Raw genomic sequence first — 20,117 nt, 5'->3', positions numbered from 1 at the left:
TATCACCTGGTTGATATCATTCAATGAAAATATAGGTATAAATTTCCTTGATCTAAGCCCAACTAAGCTTCTCACCATTTGCAGGAACTAGATTATGATATTTTATCTACTTGATTTCTTGAATGTATTAGTCACCAAAGGCATGAGACAATGGCTTTTATGCCTGGAAATTATAATTTTTTTTATTATGATAGCAATATCAAATTCTTGCATACACAAGATACTCTCTTTGATAGGGCTATCATGTTTAAAGATATCTGATAATCATGAGGTAAAATAAAAGCATTAGGACATATCAAACTGGCTAAGCCATGCTTGATGTACCATAAGTTTAAGCACAAAAGCATAGTTTATGAATTAAGAGAAGAGGAACCTTGACAAAAAGGAATTAAGAATAGGTTATCACTTAATGATACTACCCTTTGATTTTGGTTAGTGATCTCTTTGTCCAAAATGTCACGTATTGGTTATTGGTAGAATTGTCCATTTATTATTTCTTTTATTTTCTGTATATTGATTTCCTTGCATGTTTTGTCACCTAAAACAATGTATTAGTTAAGTTTAGCAATTCCATCTGTCTTAACAGATCTGTTCCGTATTTATTAACAGCCTCATTTGTGTCAGTCTTTCAGATAAATCTTTTATTGTATATGTTAATTCATGCTAACTTTTTCAATTACAAACTTCAGTTGTTCTTTCCCTTTTCATCTTGATACACCTTGCAATATTTCATATCCCTTTGATTTCCAAAAATATTTTTGCACAATTAAAAATGCTTTATTTTTAAAATATTAGATAGCTCTTATATGCATGGTCTTTTGAACACATACTAGAGGCTTGCCATGGCATTGAGGTAGAAATCCAAGATCCATCAATAATTACAAAGGCCCTAGCAACTAGGCTACTTGCCAGATTGTTAGTTAGTTCTTGGCCATACAGCTATCTAATTAATTCTTGTAAGTGCAGAATCCGATAAGATAGCTTCTAAGTTTTGTATGCAGTTGATGTATTAAATGTAAATAATGATTTCTTGTTTCCTTATTCAATTTCTCATTGACCTTTCTAAGTTTTGTCATTCAATCTTATTCCTCAATTTTCATTCACAGGAGAAATGCTCAAACTACATGGTAGAGATGGCATGGATAGAAAATGTGAGTACTGAATGATCACAATCATCCCAATATAAGATTTTATTTAGTATTATAGATAAGTTCTAACATTGTTTGGAATAATTTCACTTATCACTTAAAGTGAAAATAAGTTGATTTGTATACTTTTTCATTCTTGTAATGCTTATTCATTATGAGTTCTTCATTTGCAATTTTATTCAGCTTCATCTAGTTTGGAAATAGATATCAATTCTCTGGAATTAGTAAAGCTTTAGAATACAATTCACATTGGTCCACACCAACAACCATTAGTGTTGACATGACTGTTCTTCGTCCATCAAAATCATAAATAGTAGACAATTCACTGAAAACAAACTGAATGTACAATGCACACTATAATGATTTTCCGATGAATCTTAATGTGCTCACAGGATTAACATAGCTGTCCAGACCTAGACATTCAATGCTTTAGGATATTGTGGTATGAGGAAATGCCATTTTGTTCAATGAGACACATCCATTCTGTTGCAGCATTCTAAGATGTAGTTCCTAGGTCACAATGTGACTGCTTTTGTATTTCAGCTTTCAGAAATAACAAGCAAAACTTAAATTCTGTTTTTACAAAAACTTATGCATAAATAACAAGCAAAACTTATTGTTTTTACAAAAATTTCAAATATCTATGTATACAATTATAACTGATCAAAAGTAGAATATAAAATTTCAAATATCTATGTATACAAAAATTTCAAATATCTATGAATTCACTGGATTAGGTATTAGAGTATCAACTATGCACTAAACTTGCCCAAGTACCAATTATCGATATGGAAGTGTGTTAGTCAAATAATTGTATTTCTTTAGAACCTGATATATATATAAGCAAAGGCAGTTGTAACACTGAGCTCCTATTGGATTAAATGGATGTTTTAATGCCTGCTCATATTTTGCCAAGAAACCTTCAATCCTATGACAAATAGCTATTTTCTTGTTCTCAAGTGTACAAAGGTTATTACAAATAGACGGAACTTATAATTTCTAGTTGTCATATATATGCCTTACCTAACTTTGGAAAAATGTCTGGTGCAAGTATCACATGATTGCTTTTGACCTCATAATTTGTGCTCAACTCTTATGGACCTTTATTTCTACATATTTGACGTTAGATGCCAAATTTGTAGATTTAATTAATATCTTATTCCATGAATTTGACAAATCAACCCATAGAGTGGAAGTAGACATGGACTTTATATTTTCCAAAAGAAACACCTGAACAGGGAATATTGCAATTAATGCGATGATGCCATACAAATTGATGAAATGCATTCGATGATGTTATAGTAAATCAAACTCAATAGTATAATAGAATGGATATAGACACTAGCATCAAGAAAGACATGAAATTGCCCCTAGGTAATGGTACAATGGTTAGGTCTGTCAACAAATAACCAAGAGATTTAAGATTTAAATCTCAACTGTGGCACACGGTAGGTATATTTCCTCCGGTGAAAAACGGACCTAAGAATGTTGGCCGTTTTGATGGACCTCCATGAACGCTTCTCGATTTATCCTAGTGGCTACTAGAAAACTTCCATGGGATCGAACATATCATCCCAGGATTATTCGATTTGACAAGTTAAATATCTTGCAGTAACTAAAAAAAAAAGACATGAAATTAATTAGAATAATGCAAACCTATTAATTAGGGTTGCATTCTCTCTTTATAATTTTAGCGCATAGGGCTATGGCATGATATTAAGTGGTGGGATAGGCGCAACTAGGGTTCGATTCTCATCCCGGGCACATTATACTTGAGTTCGGATTACTTGTGACGCTAAGCCTTCCGCTAAGATTCATCTGTGCTTCTCGATTTATCTCAGTGACAGATAGGAAACTTCCGTGGGGTTGGACTAGTTATTTTCAGGATTAGTCGGACCATAAGAGTTGGATATTTGGATTGCAAAAATAAATTAAAAAAAAAGTAATTTTAATAGAGTTAGATATACTAATTTACACACCTAAAAAAGGAGAACAAGCCAAATCAAATTAGGGATCTTGCTATTACATCAAGTAACACGAGAACAATCCCTTCTCTAACTAACTGTGCAAAATTTTTTGCTTTCTCTGTCAAGTTGGGCTCCTGTTTTTTCTGATTTCGTTGTCTATCCATTTTTTTTTTTTTTTGTCAAATCCTCTATTAAGTTTGACCCACTATATTTTTCCATTTATCTACATCACCTAATTTGTACTGCAATTGACTATAATATGCAGTTTTTGACTGGATCCGCACTAATTAGAAAACAACCATCATTTTGGAGGGCTTGTGAAATTGCTTTTACCAAGTGCTGTGACAATTCAGGAGATCATATTTCTATGAAACAGGTAACAAACTGAAGTTCATCCATTTGTTAACAAATTGTTTATCTAAAATACGACTGATGGCCTATTGGAAATAGCATAAAGTTGGAACAGTGATCATCCTTTATGTGGTGCACATCTCTTCTATTATGATCACACTTGATGTCGTGTATCAGTGGCAGCTACCCGACCCATTTTGTGTGTGTTTTGCCTCGCAACATGTTTACACCAGATCTTTGTATAGCATCAGAGGATTTGTATGCAAATTTGTGTTCAAATAATTATTCTATGTTTGATTCAAGGAATGAATTGAGAATGGAAATTTGATCCAATTAGCTTAAGTTAAAGCAAAAGAATACTTTGCTTAATTTTCATTGTAAACTATATTCGATTAGTAGTCTTTCGTTAGACACTCCTATCTGAACATAGCTGGCAAAATCAAGTCCCGCAAGGTAGTCGGTTGTGGAAAAGACAGTCGATCAGCAAATGGACCTGATAGAAAGGTATCTAACAATGTGTTAGAAGATGTAAGAACATGAGCATGGCTAAAGATGTTCCAAACAAATTAAGAACTAGAACATTACTAAAAGACACTCTTAGAAGGTAGTTCATCAGACAGAATCTAAGCATTGATGCCCAAAGATGGTGATTCAAGGACGCAATTTCGTAGGTTCACATCTAACTTTCCAGGTCCCTTCATCAAGACATGAATGAGATATCTCCGGGAAGGAACCGACGATGACTTGGCGCCGTGATAACGATAGCCTGGCGAGGCCGCTTGAGGTAACAAATTGATGGTAAAATAGCGCGAAGTTGGGTAGATAGATACTAAAACGTGAAAACATATCCAACGGCAACCATTCTGTTGGAGCTGTAAATGCTATTGCAAGAAGTAAAGGATTCAGTTGAGGCGTCTCGACTAGTTCGAATCAACCAACAAACTCGAAACCAACTAAATGCCTAGTTCAATAGCTCATCCACTAGATTGTAAGTAAGATTCTTATTGACCTTTTTTTCACATTTCTCAATCAATGTTCGTTATGGGTTGACCTTTAGCTTGTCATTAAAAAAACTGATCATCGTGACTATTATCATCAATGTCCGGATGGCATAACAATTATCGGACCTATGAAAATGAAAATTGGGGAGACAGAGAAATTGAAAAAAAAAAAAAAAACAACAACAAAGTTATCATCATTGAAGCTCGAGAAATGTTCTAGTCGATCCTGCGTAAGGTCTATCTTACAAGAAATTTTTTTACAAGCTTTTTTCTTGTTTGATGGATTCAGATGCTGACCGATCACATCAGAAGTTCATCAGCCTTGAGATATCAATTCGTGAACTGGATAAGATCTTGGAAATCTGGAATTCCAGCCAACTAGAAACCTCTCGCTGCAAAAGATTACACTAAATTATTCTGGAAAATCAAAGCTTTTCGGAGGTGCTGGGAACAGAGGCGCCGACGAGGTGAGGCGAATGGGCGGCGGTTCAGCAGTGCCAGAGCGAGCGTCTCGCCCTCTTGTTGGGAGTAGGCGCAGGGGAAATCTGTGGCACCATGAATATGTCCTCGCTCCCCTGCTCTGACACGGTCTCCGCGGCCCGCTGGTAGGTGGCACCTGCCTCCTTGTTCGCGTGCCACGTCTGGCGGTGTCCGAGGCCGGCGGGGGAGAAGTACGGCGAAGGGAACTGGGGCACCTGCGCCGCCCACACTGGGAAGTCATCCGCCGTCGGTTCCTGCGCGCCGCCGTCCAGATCCGGCTCCAGGAACGGGAGCAACTCGTTACCCTGCGCGACGATAGGAAGAAAAAGACGCAATTTTTAGTGTCTCGGGAGACGGAGAGGAAAGAGAGAGGAAGGGAGTTCACGGACCTTCGCGAAATCCTCCACCGAAACGCCGCCTGCATCGTCGACGAGAAGGTCCTCGACGCACCATCCAGGGCACATCTTGGTTAGGTACTCCGAGATGCTGCTGGTAGTAGCGGCGGAGACGGTGGTGGATGCAGTCGCGGGCCTGGCGGCGCTACTTCTGGTGGTACTGCAGCTGGTGGTGGTGGCGGTGGTGGGGGAGGAAGAGTTGGCCATCAAGATCTTGTTTTGGTCGCTCACCGGAACGGCGGTTTTAGCACTATCTTTAGCCGGCGTCGCCTCCGACTCCGGCTCGGTAGAGGAAGAAGAGGATATCGGCGCCGGGGAAAGACGGACGCCGGTGAGGAGGAACCTATTGTGCTTCATGGTGAGATGGTTGGCGCTGTGGATAGACTCGTCGCAATCCTTGCAAAGAATCGCGCGATCCTCTTGGCAAAACAAGAACGCTCGCTTCCCCTGCAATTCCCGAATCCAAAGAACTGAATAATAATAAATAAAAATCCAAACTTTTTCGTGGCAGATCCACAACGAAGCATCAAAATCGAAGCTTGGGCAGACCCGGCAGATATCGCAGAGGGGATGCGACTGGGCCGAGGGCGCGGAGAGGGAGAAGCGGCGGTGCTTGCCGGCGAGTTTGTTCGCCCGGTGGACCCGGCGGTCGCAGGCATCGCAAAGGGCGGCCTCGTCGGCGCAACAGAACGCCGAGGCCGACTCTTGGCCGCACACGTCGCACAGTATCTTCATCGGGCGGCTCTTCGAGGCCGTGGCGGAGGAGTTAGCCAGAGCAGAGGGCTACCACCGGCGATTTCAGCTGTGTTTTGGAAGCATCGGAACGAAGAAGAAGGCTTTTGTTAGAATTTATGCGGCGGAATTTGCCAGCTTCGCAAATCACAAGTTGCAACAATTCGAATTTCACCCCTGATATTTTAGAAATAACTTACTTTATGAAAAACTCCCAAAAGTATTCGAAACCCTTTTTGATATTTTAAAGGGGCGGAGTAAAAAACTAAAACAGCATTCAAAAGTTTAGCTTTATTAAATTATTAGTTTTACATATTTAAAACGAATTTATTAATTATTAATTTTAATATTTTAATATTTTTTATTCGTTCAATTAAGCGATTGGACATCACATTAGCGGTTCACACCTTGTCCTACCAATTGGTCTAAGTTTGGATTTGCAATTAAGTATGTCTTTATTATAATTAATGTTGTTTAATAACATAGATTAATAAATCTTTAATAAAGAAAAAATACTTAAAATTTGGTAAGAGTAATTTGCAAGTCAACCATCACAAATTAATTTTTTTAAGTGAATAAAAAAATAATATCTAAATTATTTAAGCCCTCAACGTTACGGTGCAAGTGGGCCTAACAAGCTTTTAAGGCCTTTATTGGGCCTTTCCACTTGACCCAATTTAAATTCACCATTAGCACCGAAGGGATGACATTAAACCCTAAACCCGGTGTTACAAGATAAGTAAGAGCATCTACATCAGCTACTCTATCCAAAGATTTTACCTTAAATTTTAGATAGAATAACTAAAAACCTTCTGCATCAGTTACCCTATCCATTCCCTCAGTTATCCTATTCATTCCCTAAATTTAGATTTGATGAATAGTGATTCTCTAAATTTAGAGAATGAAACTTCTACCCTAAAAATAAAATAAAATTTCTTTTTAATCTCTCTCCTTCCACTCAATTTCTCTCTTTCCACTCATTCCATAAATATAATAATAAAAAAATAAAAGAAGGAGAAGAAAATAATAAAAAAAATTAAGGATATTAGAAATTTTAGGGTATTTGATGTAGTGTGTAATGAAGAATGATTATTTAAATTTAATAAAATGAGTCATTTATCCTAAATTTTAGATATAATAATAGAGAAATTGATGTGTGCTCTAAAGGAATGTTTGGTATTTGGGAATGAGGGAATAAAATGATAATAAAAAAAAAATGTTTGAATTGTGGATTTGAAAATGACAATTTAGGAATAATTTTACTATTTATGGGAATCAATTAAACTCATAAAAATAATAATTTAGGAATAATTTCTAAATTTATAAGAATCAACCAAACCCATATAATTAGGTAGATTTTCATTTTTATTCCCATACAACGGATTGCATTGGGTATTTTTAAACATTCAAAAAATTTAAATCACCATACGATGAGCATCCACATCAGTTTCTCTATTACTATATCTAAAATTTAGGGTAGATGTTCCACTTTATTAAATTTAGATAATCACTTTTCACTACACACTACATCAAATACCTTAAAATTTTCATGATCCTTATTTTTTTTATTATTTTATTCTCTTTCTTCTATTTTTTATTATTATATTTATTGAATGAGTAGAAGGAGAGAGATTAAAAAGAAATATTATTTTATTTTTAGGGTAGAGGTTTCATTCCCTAAATTTAGATAATCACTATTCATCAAATCTAAATTTAGGAAATGGATAGGGTAACTAATGCAGAGAATTTTTAGTTATCCTATTTAAATTTTAGGGTAAAATTATTAGATAAGGTAATTGATGTAGATGCTCTATGCTTTTCAAATTTATTCTATGGTTGATCTGTGAAGTCAGATTCGTTCACTTCGTGACTAATTGAATCCAAGATACATAAATTAACAAAAAAGAAAAATCACAAATTAATATATGATATAATCATATTTTTCCCACGATTACTATTTTTTTTTATATTTTTATATTGAGTTAATAAGTTGAATTGAATTATGATGTTGTTGTGTGTAATATTGTTAGACTACTTTGACTGCATTTAATAAGCATGGGCATCTGCATTTGTTGTCCCACAGCATGGGCACATCCAAATATCCAACACAAAAAAATCAAGAGTCAAAAGCGTAAGATATCAGTCAATCCTTTTCAATTGTTTATTATTATTAAGAAATGATATTTATTTATTCAGTTAGCCAACGTTAGATCTAGGACTGCAAACCGATTATTTCGAAATCGCAAGAATTAATTGTTTTTTAAATCTTGGATTGCAAAATTGAATAAATCTAATCGAATCATTGATACTCAAATTATTTTTAAAAAAATTAAAACTTTTCAATAAAAATTTACTATATTTAATAAAAAAATCTTAAATATTAAATTAATTTGATTTGGTCAATTATTTTGATTTAGTCAAAGTTTTACTTAATGCACCCATCAAAACTTAATTTTAAAAAATAAAAAATAAAAAAAATATGGAGTAGACAACACTAAATCCTAGTCCGATTTTATAAATTTCTATTGGTAGAATAAATTAAAATGTGCTCATAGTAGATGATCTAAAAGTCAAGTATCCCTTAGTTACGTAATATTTCGAAAAAAAATTCTACCTGACTTAATTCTAAGAACTTGTGCATGTTCCTTCTTCTTATATTTCTTATCCCTCCAAATAAACAATAGTTCATGGATATTTTGATTTTTAGTAGGATGTCACCTCCTGGATATAGTATAGATAGTGGACGTATAATATTTTTAATGTAATGGTTAGAAAAAATGATTATACTAATATTTTTCATAATTTATTTTCAGATTATATGAAAAAAAACATAAATCATAAGGATAATTTATAATCCATCGACTATCAAATAAGGAGCATCAGATAACTTTTGTTAAGGAGCGGTGGAGACCCTTTTCATGATAAATAGGGTGCAATCTCGGAAAAGTCTCAAAACTTTTCTTGGGATTTACTCAATTCAATAATTTACAGGGGTGTTTTCAAGAAAAACTAATAAAAATGGGGTGCATGTCGCCGCCGACCGAGGCCGGATGTTGCCAGCGCCCATAACACTAAACTAACCATCTTGTCACTTAAGCAGTTAAATAAAATGCAAGATTAGTTAATTTTATTAGAAAAGAAAATTAATTACATTTCACATATTTTTGTATGAACAAAAGGTGGGAAAGGAAGAACATATGTATTGATAGAAGTAAGATACACAAAGGAATAAAAAAAAAAATCATGAGTTTTGGCCGGCATTAAAATGAGATAGGAATACATTTTTAAAGCGAGGATCGAATCAAAATCAAAACATCGTGTGCGAGACGGAAGGGATTATGAAACATGTGATTCCTTTATGGGTTGAGGTAGCGATGGGGGGACATGTTGATAGTTACAAGTACTCATGGATGGGCATCTCATCGACGAATGCCCGAAATTCTCACCTCGTGTTCAATTTTTGTTTCTTTAGCGAACTCCAAAAGAAATCAATATCGAAAGCGAGGATGAGTTATGAAAACAATAACAAGTGCAACTTTTGGGGAGGCATGCCTTGGCTTGGAAAGAAGTCTTGTAATATTTTTAACAGGAGTAGCAATTTAACTAACACTGCTACATCGAGCAAGCTCAATGCTATTCAGTGTGAGGGATCAAACACTTGTTTGATCTCGTGACAGTGGAAGAGCAAACATAAGAAATATCGAGTTGTAGTGTTATAGAGACCACTTTGAGGATGAGAGGATCCACCAACCTCATGATTCGATAGGAAAAGTGTCGATGAACCTCAGTGAAATTGGAGAGGGAATGCTCCTTACTGGCATAGCTTCAATTGCCATAGGTACTCGCTGTAGTCGCCTAGTGAAGAAATATATCACCTGACAATTCTTGGACCTCATGCTGATTGCTATCCAATCACATGTGTATTAGCCATGGAAGCTCATTTGTATACTCATAAACAACCTAGATCATCCAATTTGTGAGCTATGTTAGTGAGAAAGCTGGTCCTTTATTGTTCCTCCTAAAAATGTTTTACCAATAATATTCTCAAGCGGTCGGATATAAACTTACCCCGTGATTTACCTCCCTTCATATAACCTGGAGACGGACTATGAGAGGCACCTGAGATAAGCATAATCACCTTTTTACTATAACTAATAACATTCTCATGCATTAAATGATGGAAATTAAGGATTATCGAAACACATATAATGCAGTTGAACTAGTAAGACCTATAGAACACAATTGAATTTGAGTAATTAATAAGGGTAGAGTAAATACAGAAAGGATTACAACAGAACATTGCTTTAGTGTCTAAGATCTGCATCACAGGTTTCGTTGCCTAAGGTCTCCATAATTCATCATGAAGCATTTTCATCTCTCCTCTATCATGTATCTACTTGATGGATTGGATTATGTAAAACAGAAAAAAGATTGGAACTTAAAGATGGTATGTAACATATTCTAGGTGAACATTTTGAGAGTGCCAATCAAAAGGAAATAATTTCAGAGTCAATTCTTGATAAATACAATGCCAAATATTCCATTTAATCAAGAAATTGCAGTGTAGGACTTCTTTAAGAATTGCATTAGTGGTCATGGAATTAAAGAAAGCTCACTATTTAAGTTCTGTGCAATTGATTGGCCGACACACAAGGCATAATAAAATAGTTCATATGAAGCATGATGGAGCTGGAAGAATCAAAATCAAACCTTTTGAACAAGGGTTTGGCCTGATGCCATCATTGTGTTTGAGTGTGTTTCCCATGTCCTCAACAAGATAAAAGACACACACACAAAAGTTCATTTAGATTATTGTGGTACTGAAGAATGACAAGGCACCATGCATCTTTTCCAGTTTTCCGGAAAAAATGATGGCTTCAAAGAAGATAAATTAGCAAAACTAAGTATATATCACACAGACCTAACAACTTAAGCAAAAAAGATTTGATCTCCTAACAAAACTTGCACACCAAGTTTCTTCCAATGAAAAACAAATTTTCTGCTGCGTGCAAAGCCTACAAATACAAATATCAATATCATTATGTAGAATTTGCAAGCTTAAATGATAAGATAATAGAAGAAACCACCTTGAAGAAAGCCCTAATGTGATCCTTAGTTTCATGTCATAGCAACTATCATTAAACTAAAAGAAAGGATCATGAGTGCCACTTTTAATGTTATCTACTATGAAAGCTGGTTCAACAATAGCTCGCCGCGAGCGTTTCCCGATTTATCCTAGCAGCCGGTGGAAAACTTCCGTGGGGCTAGGCTAGTCGCCCCAGGTTCGATGTTACTTGGTTCAACAATACTATGAAAGCTCAACTCAGGTGCTACAATATAATCGAAAGACCTTTACTTTAAATGTTTAGTAATTTCAAAATTTGAATTGTCAACAGCATAGTGTGATACCACCACAGTGAAAAAACCAAAACATGTTGAGATATTGGCACTCAAGTAGCACAATATTACAACTCTTCTTATCAGACTCAGTCAAACACAAAGCCTCTTCCAGATATGTACTATTGAATGAATATAATCATTAAACCTTGGGCACTGTCAGTTTGTTATAGCCCTTTTACTAATGTCCAGTAAAAATGGAGCCCTTTTCTTCTCTTCTGCAATTATGGAAGAGTAGCTTCTTACTCTCAACTGAGAATCCTACCTCTTCAAGGGGAAATAAACTCAGTCTGACCTATTGCACAGGGTGATGGAAATTTTCATGGATGCCTCCACATGCGAACAATTAATCAAGATGTATCCTCCCTCAATGCAAATATTCATGCGTACCAGTAAGTAATAGAAATTCCTTTTTCTTCCTCCTTTAGTAACAAATACTAACCATGAAGAAGGTTAATTTATATTTTTAAGAGAAACCAATTAGTTTTTGTTAATTCCTGTTCAGCCCGTCAATTTATATGAAAGAAAGAAAGGGACAGTGGCAAAAAGGTGAGTTGCAAAGTTGACAGCAGCATGCTTATGTAGTAGCTAATTACTAGTGTACCCTAGAAATTGCATAGTTTCATGAATGTATCTCTAGGAAGGAAGTATTGAGACAAGGCACATTGGGCCATAAAATTAGCGATCCATATGATTATCAGTGGAAAAGCCGATAGGATAATTGGTGAGAATGATTTCGTATTATTTGATCTTAAAAGGTGATGTAAGAGAAACACTCAAGAAATAATTCAACAGCACAGTAAATATGTAATATTTAAGCCGACACCCTTTACCTATCAGTTCAAATCATTGCCAGGAACATTCATCATATCAACTAGTTCAATAGTTTGTTTTACAATTTCCATTTCTTAAAAAGAAGGCAGTCGGAATACGAGACTTTGATATCATAGAGTTGGTGCAGATGCAAAAGAATCAGGCTTCCCCACACACTAACAGAGTAGTTTTCAATGACCAAGCAGGGATAACCTAGCAATTGAACAATTTTACTTCTGCACTAAGCCACCAAAGAACCCTCAAAAACATCTATTCCTTAAGTTATAAAGCAAGTAGGCAAGTAGAACTTGAATATAGAAGAAACTTGAACACCGTGAGGAAACTTGATTTTAGCTGAGTTCATAAGTTGTTCGCTGATAAAAAAATATTTTGGTAGATATTTATGTAGGGTTGTATGTCCCTTTATCTTATTCATAAGAATACCAAACCATATCCAGGAAAGTAAGATAGTTTTAGAAACCACTGAAAAGACAAATCATAACTAGATTCTCAAAATAAAAGTATCTGGAATTATCTAGACAAATGATTTCCCAGATCATTATCCAGATAAATGGAACATCAAAAGCATACATTAAGTGTCTACAGGCTTGGCTTATCTGGGAGCATTGAGACTGCTGCATTATCAGCGAACCATGTCAACTCTCCATCTTCAAGGGAAATCATCTCAACAGGCAGCAAATCAGCGGTTTTCTCATTGCCCAGAGCTTTACCAACAACACCAGCTTTCCCAGCTCCAGCAACCACCATTGCAACATAAGAAGATGAATTGATTACAGGTAAAGTGAATGTAATCCTTTCTGGTGGTGGCTTTGGAGAGTCCTTTATGAAGGTAACCCACTTATCTGTCACATTAAGGAGAGGGTGGTTGGGAAAGAGAGAAGCAATATGACCATCTGGTCCCATTCCTAATAACATGAGATCGAATCTTGGATAACCAGATGCTGATTTGACAACCACACCAATGTTGACTAGATGCTTCAAAGCAGTCTCATAGTCTTCAGCTGCACCTGGGGCTGATAAGGCATCATTGATAGCACAGACTTGATCAGGTGGAATTGGGACCTGTCATTTGTAAGATAAACTGATTCCAGTGCAATACTTACAGGTAAAACAATAGGTTCAGTTGTTATACAGTCATGATGCTCCAAGAACAATAACAAGATATAATCACAAATGAGCTACTTTAGAAGAAACAAGAGAAAGAGCAATACTTAAGTTCTTCACATCAATAAAGACTTCTTGTACATTGAAGATGAAGAAAATAGTCATAGAAAGTATATCATTAATCCATGTTTAAGAAAGTGAGCAAAGAAAACAGATAAATTTTATTATTTGTATCTTTATGCCAAGGACTAACCAACGTAAATGTACAAATTATTATTACTTGATTTAATTCCCACATTTGTAGGAAACATAAAACTACCAAACGCGGATAATCTTCAAGCTTCAATCAAAGAATTCAAGCAATAACCATGAAGAAGAAGACGCGAACCTTATAGGTTAAACATTTTCTCCCTGAGAGTAATTGGTCAATAAGAATGGCTAATGTGGAAGTTATGTTTTGCATAAATCAATAGCGATACTTTTGTTAGAATTCTGGTACCTTAGACAAAAATCCATCAAATGCAAGTTTATAGTTGCTATCTTCGTGATCCTTTGGGACCACTCTCTCATCCACCCAGAAAGTGTGCCATTTTGCCCAGTCGATCGTTTCCAAATAAGGAGATTCCGTCAATTTCCTATGAAAGAGGCTTTTTTTTCAACAAATCCGACAAACCAAGATCTTAGAAGTCGAATCAATCAAAATTTGAACATCATACCTGAGGGATTTGATGAGTGATCCACCGGATACGACAACAGTGAAGGCACCCCTCTCGCGGATGAACTTCTCCGACAGCTCCGCCGTATATTTCGCAAGCGATGCGGAGAGCTCCTCCTCGGTGTCGAAGACCATCAAGCCTTGCTTCCCCTTCGAACCAAGAGCTTTTTCGGAAGCCATAGCAGGAAGCGAGGACAACGACCTGCGACGAGATCGGAGTTGACTCGGCCAGACGGAGGAGAGAGAAACCCTCCTCGACTGATCTAGCGTTGCCGATGACAAAGGAAGCAAGAAAGTCGCCGAAAAACTACAGATCGGCGACGGCTGCCGGCGGAGGATGGCGTAGCTAAGTGCGGCAGACGAGACGGGGGCAGCCATTATAGTGCGGAGCTCTTGAGATTGCCTGATTTAGGTTGCCGATTCATTTAACTCCGTTGAGATGAAGATGGACGGTAGGAGAAAAGGAGATCAAACTACGTTTTCTACGAGAAATAATAAATAAAATTGGGCACGTGATGAATTTAAAATAAATTAGAACTTTCTAAAAATTTAAGACGTCATAAACAACGTAGCCAAAAATTACATATATATATATATATATATATATATATATATATATTAAAAAAATTAAGACTTTTTTTAATGATAATAAAAATAAAAATACACCTGTTTTTTTGCAATCTTCTCTTATTTAATTTTTATTTATTATTTATTATTTTATATTTATCTACTCATTTATCCGTCGCATCACCGACGCCGATTTAGGAGCCGATCTCACATCGCTTCCGCTCCCACTCCACTTCCCCTTCGCTCATTCTTCTTCTTCTTCTTCTTCTTCTTCTTCGGCGTAGGCGCTCGAGAATGGAGGTCTTCTACTGGCTTCTCTTTGGCGGGCTCGCCGCGGTGGTGGCCTCCCTGGAGCTCAGCAAGACCACCCGCGATCGCGCCGCCACCTCCTCCGCCTTCAACTCCTTCAAGAACAACTATCTCCTCGTCTACTCCCTCATGATGGGTGAGCCCTCCTTCCCCTTCCTCTGCATCTTTTCGCACCTGCAGCAATGTGCAGATCTGATCTGTTCCCATCGGGTTAGGACCAGATCTCACTCTTCATTCCACGCGCTAGATTGTTTCACAATGATTTCTGTCTTTTGTTGGGGGCAGCTGGAGATTGGCTGCAGGGACCCTACGTCTACTACCTTTACACTACGTATGGCTACGGGAAGGGTGACATCGGCCGCCTCTTCATTGCCGGATTCGGATCTTCCATGCTGTTCGGTACCATTGTGGGTTCCCTGGCTGACAAACAGTGAGCGCTCTCCCAAATTGGGGCCGATCTAGTGTTTCTTTCCCGTTTGCGATGCGAATTAATCTCTAAGCGTTTTGTGTTTAAAATTACAGGGGTCGGAAGAGGGCTTCTGTGACCTACTGTATCACCTACATCCTTAGCTGCATCACCAAGCATTCGCCGCAATACAAGGTCTTAATGCTGGGACGAGTTTTAGGAGGGATCGCCACGTCGCTCCTGTTTTCTGCATTCGAGTCATGGCTTGTTGCAGAACACAACAAGGTTATTCAAGTCACTACTTTTTTTTTCGATAAAAATGTTTGCCTTTTTGTCAATTTTTTCCCGTGTAAGCTGATGCGATTTGCATTTACTAGTTGGAATTCATCTATGAACCCTTTGCGACTGTTCTTTGATTGGATCTCCTGTTACAGTCAGAATGTTTTCTCTTAACAACAGAATCATCCAGTCTATGCTCTACTAGTCAGTCAATTTATTTGTTGATTCTATAAGGCAAAAAGGAAGTAAAGTGACTAAAAAAGAAAGGAAGGAACATGACGCGAATGACATTGCTTAGCGCACACACAACAAGACATCCAAAGATAATTTTATGAATGATTGCGTTTCAGAGGTATAGACCGTGTCAGAGTTAATTGAAAACTTAAATCAAATGGGAATAATTCAAACAGAGACGGATCTGCTTAGGGCTTAGTCCGTCCAAAAAAAAAAATTAGGATTGTAAATTATGAACTTCTTTAGGAAATTTAGGATCAACCTCAACTAGGACAATATATAATGAGGAACATTATCTTGATCCGGGCATTTAGACTTTTAAATATATGCAATATTTTAAAATAATGTTTATCATTTAATATGTGCACAAAAAATTCTGACCCTGACATGTACCTCCAGCATATCAAAATAAGAGGGAAAATTGGCATGATATGAATATGTTAAACTACAACCACTAAGTTTTATAGTTAAAAGAGTTAAATCAATTTTTAAAATGAAAAAGTCAGGGTTACAAACAAATTCCAATAAAAAAATAATCAATTGAATAAAATTTAATTCAAATATTACTAATGATATAATCTGCATAGAACTTAACATAGAAATAAAATCCATGTAGCTAACTCCAAATAGTTGGGATAAACACAACTTGATAATAGTGATGGCTTATGCAACATGTATCAGTATCACATCCATAAGTAAGAAACTGAGCAGTGAATCTAAGAACCTGAACCTCCTTTTGTAAATTTCAATTGGTTGTGTTCTTCCTAACAAACTCCACTCTGTTTATCTAAGATAACTTCTGCTTGGTGCTTGATCAACGGGTAAGTAGAATTTATACAAGTTAGAAGTATTATATTTGGTTAGCATGTGTCTTTCATAACTTGTTTAGTTTCTCATATGTTTTTATTATGATGATGCAGAGGGGTTTTGAGCCACAATGGTTGTCCATAACATTCTCGAAGGCCATATTTCTTGGCAATGGCCTAGTTGCCATTATATCTGGTCTCTTTGCTAATTTACTGACAGATAACTTGGGTTTGGGACCTGTTGCTCCCTTTGATGCTGCTGCTTGCTTCCTCGCAATGGGCATGGCGATTATATTATCAACATGGACCGAGAACTATGGGGATGCTTCTGAAAGCAAAGATTTATTGACCCAGTTTAAGGTTGCTGCATCAGCTATTTCTTCTGGTTAGTATTGTAGTTCAATTCAGTATTTAAAGGAAATATCAATATGACCACCTCAAAAGTATGATGTTGAGGTCTGCTGTGTTCTTGCAGATGAGAAAATTGCTTTACTGGGTGCAATACAGTCCCTGTTTGAGGGTTCCATGTATACGTTTGTCTTCCTTTGGACTCCTGCTTTGAGTCCAAATGATGAGGACATTCCTCATGGTTTCATTTTTGCCACTTTCATGCTCTCATCGATGTTAGGTAGCTCCATAGCATCTCGTCTATTAGCCCGTGCAGTACCAAAAGTTGAATCTTACATGCAGCTTGTATTTGCTATATCTGCCGTCACTCTCCTCCTACCAGTTATTACAAATGTATGTCCTTGTTATTAGCCTACTTCTGTTTTTTTCTTCCACTCTCTTTCCAACTTGCATTCAGATGTTTTGATTTGATCTTTGCTTTCCTACAGTCCTTAATAACGCCGTCAACAGTCAAAGGCGGGAGCATTTCTCTTGGGGGTTGTATTCAGCTCTTTGGATTCTGTACATTTGAAGCGTGTGTTGGAATATTTTGGCCGTCCATTATGAAAATGAGATCCCAGTACATTCCTGAGGAGGCTAGGAGTACAATCATGAACTTTTTCCGCATTCCACTGAACATATTTGTGTGCATTATTCTTTACAATGTAAGCTTCCAATTAACCTTTTTCCTCCCAATTTCAGCATATTCTCCACAAAAATTTAGTATTTGCACTCAAATTATAATTCAGGGTTTATGATCCTTTTATTTTCTGGTATCATTACTGCGAAAGTCTTGATTGATTACTAAGTTCATTGACTCAAAAGTCAACTAAAGCGTCTATGCTTATATTACTTGTAGTAATTGTCTTCATCTGTAAAATTGAGGAATCACATCATAATGATTGTTAAGTGCCAATTTTCAGGTTAGTGCATTCCCTATGACTGTCATGTTCGGCATGTGCACTGCTTTCCTTTTCCTCGCTGCAATTCTACAAAGGAGGTTGATGAAGGTTGCTGAAGCCCACAGATCAAGTAAGATGAAACATCTCCAAGTTGTCCTCTCTTAATGAATTGGATTTATAGACATTTGAATTTTCAGCATAATCTCCAAATATAACTAATGTTCTTGACATTGAAGTTTACATTACTAGTATTTACTAAGATTTGAAGTTTTCAGCAAAACAGTGGAATCATATATACAACAAATCAGGATTATCAGCTCACTTCTTGTCTGTATATATTTTGAGATGGACCAGAAAAGCAACATGGCTATAATCATAAAAAATAAACAACCTCAATCTTATTCCTAGTGTGGATTCACCTAAATGTTTGATAAACATTGCTAACTGGTGACACAAGCAAATTGGCACAAGTTTTTAACACACTTGTGACCTCCACCTTAGAAGAACTAATTAACTTGTTGTTAATTACCTTTCTATTGTGTTCTTATCTTATGAACTTCATCCCCTCAGCCCATATCAGAGAATAATATTTGAGATGTTATTTTAGCAATATGTTTGTTTCCCTCATTCAAATCATCACTAGTATTCTGTGCAGAATTTCCAGATTGGACTTCCGTGAAGGAAAGAGACGGTGAGGCTGAGCCACTAAACACTTGATGAAGACAAGGTGGGGTTTGAAAGACAAACGCAACAATGTATTTGCAGTGATCAGAACAACAGATACGCAAAGACTTCATATTGAGGTTCACCCTAGATTCTTATTAAAACTGCAAAGTTTTACTAGTATCTCTGTACTGCCTAATTAGTCGATTCCTGATTAGTGTTTTTTAATTACCAATCAATTTGCTACTTCCTTCTGTATCTTCTTTACTCAAACTTCGGTTTCTAGTTTGTAGAGTTCATCAACATCCGAAATTAATCAATATTGTAAGTCTTCAGATTCAGTAATTCATATTGATACTCCTATATTTGATTTTCTACTTGAGGAGATACTAAAGATGATTGCAATATTTTCTACAAGCTAAACATTTTTTTAAAAAGGCTTTATATTGCCATCCAAGATTCTCAATCTCAGAAAGTTGCATGTTTACATCCAGTAATTATTTCATAAACAAGACGCCATAATATTTTAATGAAGAGCAATATTCATTCGTGAATCAAGAAATTATAATTGAAGATAGGATTTGAAGAGTGAAGTGCACATGAGTTCAGTGATAAAGAAAAGAGTAAATAGGGTTCAGGCAACAACCAAACGAACATGTCTTGGCATGACCTCGGTGGTTCCCCTTTGGCTTCCTACACTTCTCCGGCGATCTTCTGCAGCCGTCATTGCTCCATCTTCGCATTCGCCCGCATCACCACCGCGTGGGTGCCCCTCATCTCCTCGCAGATTCTCCCAATCTCCTCCATCACCTCTTCCACCAGCCGAGTCTTCCCCTTTGCCACCAGCATCCTCACCAGCACCACTAGATTCCGGTAGAACCCCCCGCCCTCCGACACCCTCCTCACCACCTTCCCCTTCGCCCTCTCCCCCAAAGCCTGGATCGCCCGGAGGCCCCGGAGGAGCTGCCTCACATCCCTCTCGATGAAGTCGAGCACTCCGTCGCAGCAGGCAACATCTAAGAGGGCGGCGGCGTAGCCGGTGGATGCGGCCGCGCAGCGAGGAGGCAGGTAGAGGTGGCTGAGCGAGGAGGAGGAGGGGCGGAGGGGGAGTTTGGCGGGGTAAGTGGATTGGGGTTTGACAGCATCTGCGGAGAGGACGAGGCCAGATCCTCTGGACCAAAAGAGGCCCTGTCCATTCATTGGTTCGATGAACTGGACCTCACCTGTTAAATAGGTGGGATCCAGTTCATCCAACCAATGAATAAACAGGGGATCGGTGGTGGTCCAGGGATCTTGGACCAGAAGATCTCTGCCCAGAAAGGACAGGGAGGAAAGCAGAATGGGGTGGAGGGTGGAGGAGTTGAGTGGGGTACATGGCAGCGAGAAGGGCAACGAGGCAGGATCTTCTGGACCACTTTTTGTGATCCAAGGATGTGTCAT

At 37.2% G+C, this 20,117-nt stretch overlaps 4 protein-coding genes across 5 annotated transcripts; 1 reads left to right on the top strand and 3 right to left on the bottom strand.

The window, feature by feature from the left end:
* Positions 1–4,640: 4,640 nt before the first annotated feature.
* On the bottom strand, positions 4,641–6,191 carry LOC121998617 (B-box zinc finger protein 20-like). Its single transcript, XM_042553603.1, has 3 exons — positions 5,892–6,191; positions 5,337–5,789; positions 4,641–5,252 (listed from the first exon to the last, which is right to left on the bottom strand). The coding sequence occupies exons 1-3, from the start codon at positions 6,075–6,077 to the stop codon at positions 4,956–4,958; spliced, it is 936 nt and encodes a 311-aa protein (XP_042409537.1). The 5' UTR covers positions 6,078–6,191; the 3' UTR covers positions 4,641–4,955.
* Positions 6,192–12,768: 6,577 nt separating this feature from the next.
* Positions 12,769–14,550, bottom strand: LOC121998616 (probable 6-phosphogluconolactonase 4, chloroplastic). The gene is made up of 3 exons (XM_042553602.1): positions 14,126–14,550; positions 13,909–14,044; positions 12,769–13,367 (listed from the first exon to the last, which is right to left on the bottom strand). The coding sequence occupies exons 1-3, from the start codon at positions 14,500–14,502 to the stop codon at positions 12,885–12,887; spliced, it is 996 nt and encodes a 331-aa protein (XP_042409536.1). The 5' UTR covers positions 14,503–14,550; the 3' UTR covers positions 12,769–12,884.
* Positions 14,551–14,858: 308 nt separating this feature from the next.
* Positions 14,859–19,022, top strand: LOC121998615 (molybdate-anion transporter-like). 2 transcript variants are annotated; one of them, XM_042553600.1, is made up of 8 exons: positions 14,859–15,136; positions 15,286–15,430; positions 15,523–15,691; positions 16,840–17,110; positions 17,201–17,466; positions 17,562–17,777; positions 18,036–18,144; positions 18,670–19,022. In XM_042553600.1, exons 1-8 carry the CDS (start codon positions 14,986–14,988, stop codon positions 18,729–18,731), a joined length of 1,389 nt encoding a protein of 462 aa, XP_042409534.1. In that variant the 5' UTR covers positions 14,859–14,985; the 3' UTR covers positions 18,732–19,022. The 2 variants fall into 2 exon arrangements, with proteins under 2 accessions (XP_042409534.1, XP_042409533.1); XM_042553599.1 differs by having other exon boundaries at positions 18,658–19,022.
* Positions 19,023–19,400: 378 nt separating this feature from the next.
* Positions 19,401–20,117, bottom strand: LOC121995456. Its single transcript, XM_042549191.1, has one exon. It carries the CDS (start codon positions 20,115–20,117, stop codon positions 19,401–19,403), a length of 717 nt encoding a protein of 238 aa, XP_042405125.1.

The sequence above is a fragment of the Zingiber officinale genome, chromosome 6A, assembly GCF_018446385.1.
Source record: "Zingiber officinale cultivar Zhangliang chromosome 6A, Zo_v1.1, whole genome shotgun sequence".
Classification (NCBI taxonomy): Eukaryota; Viridiplantae; Streptophyta; class Magnoliopsida; order Zingiberales; family Zingiberaceae; genus Zingiber; species Zingiber officinale.
This window is presented reverse-complemented; position numbering and strand designations above follow the sequence as displayed.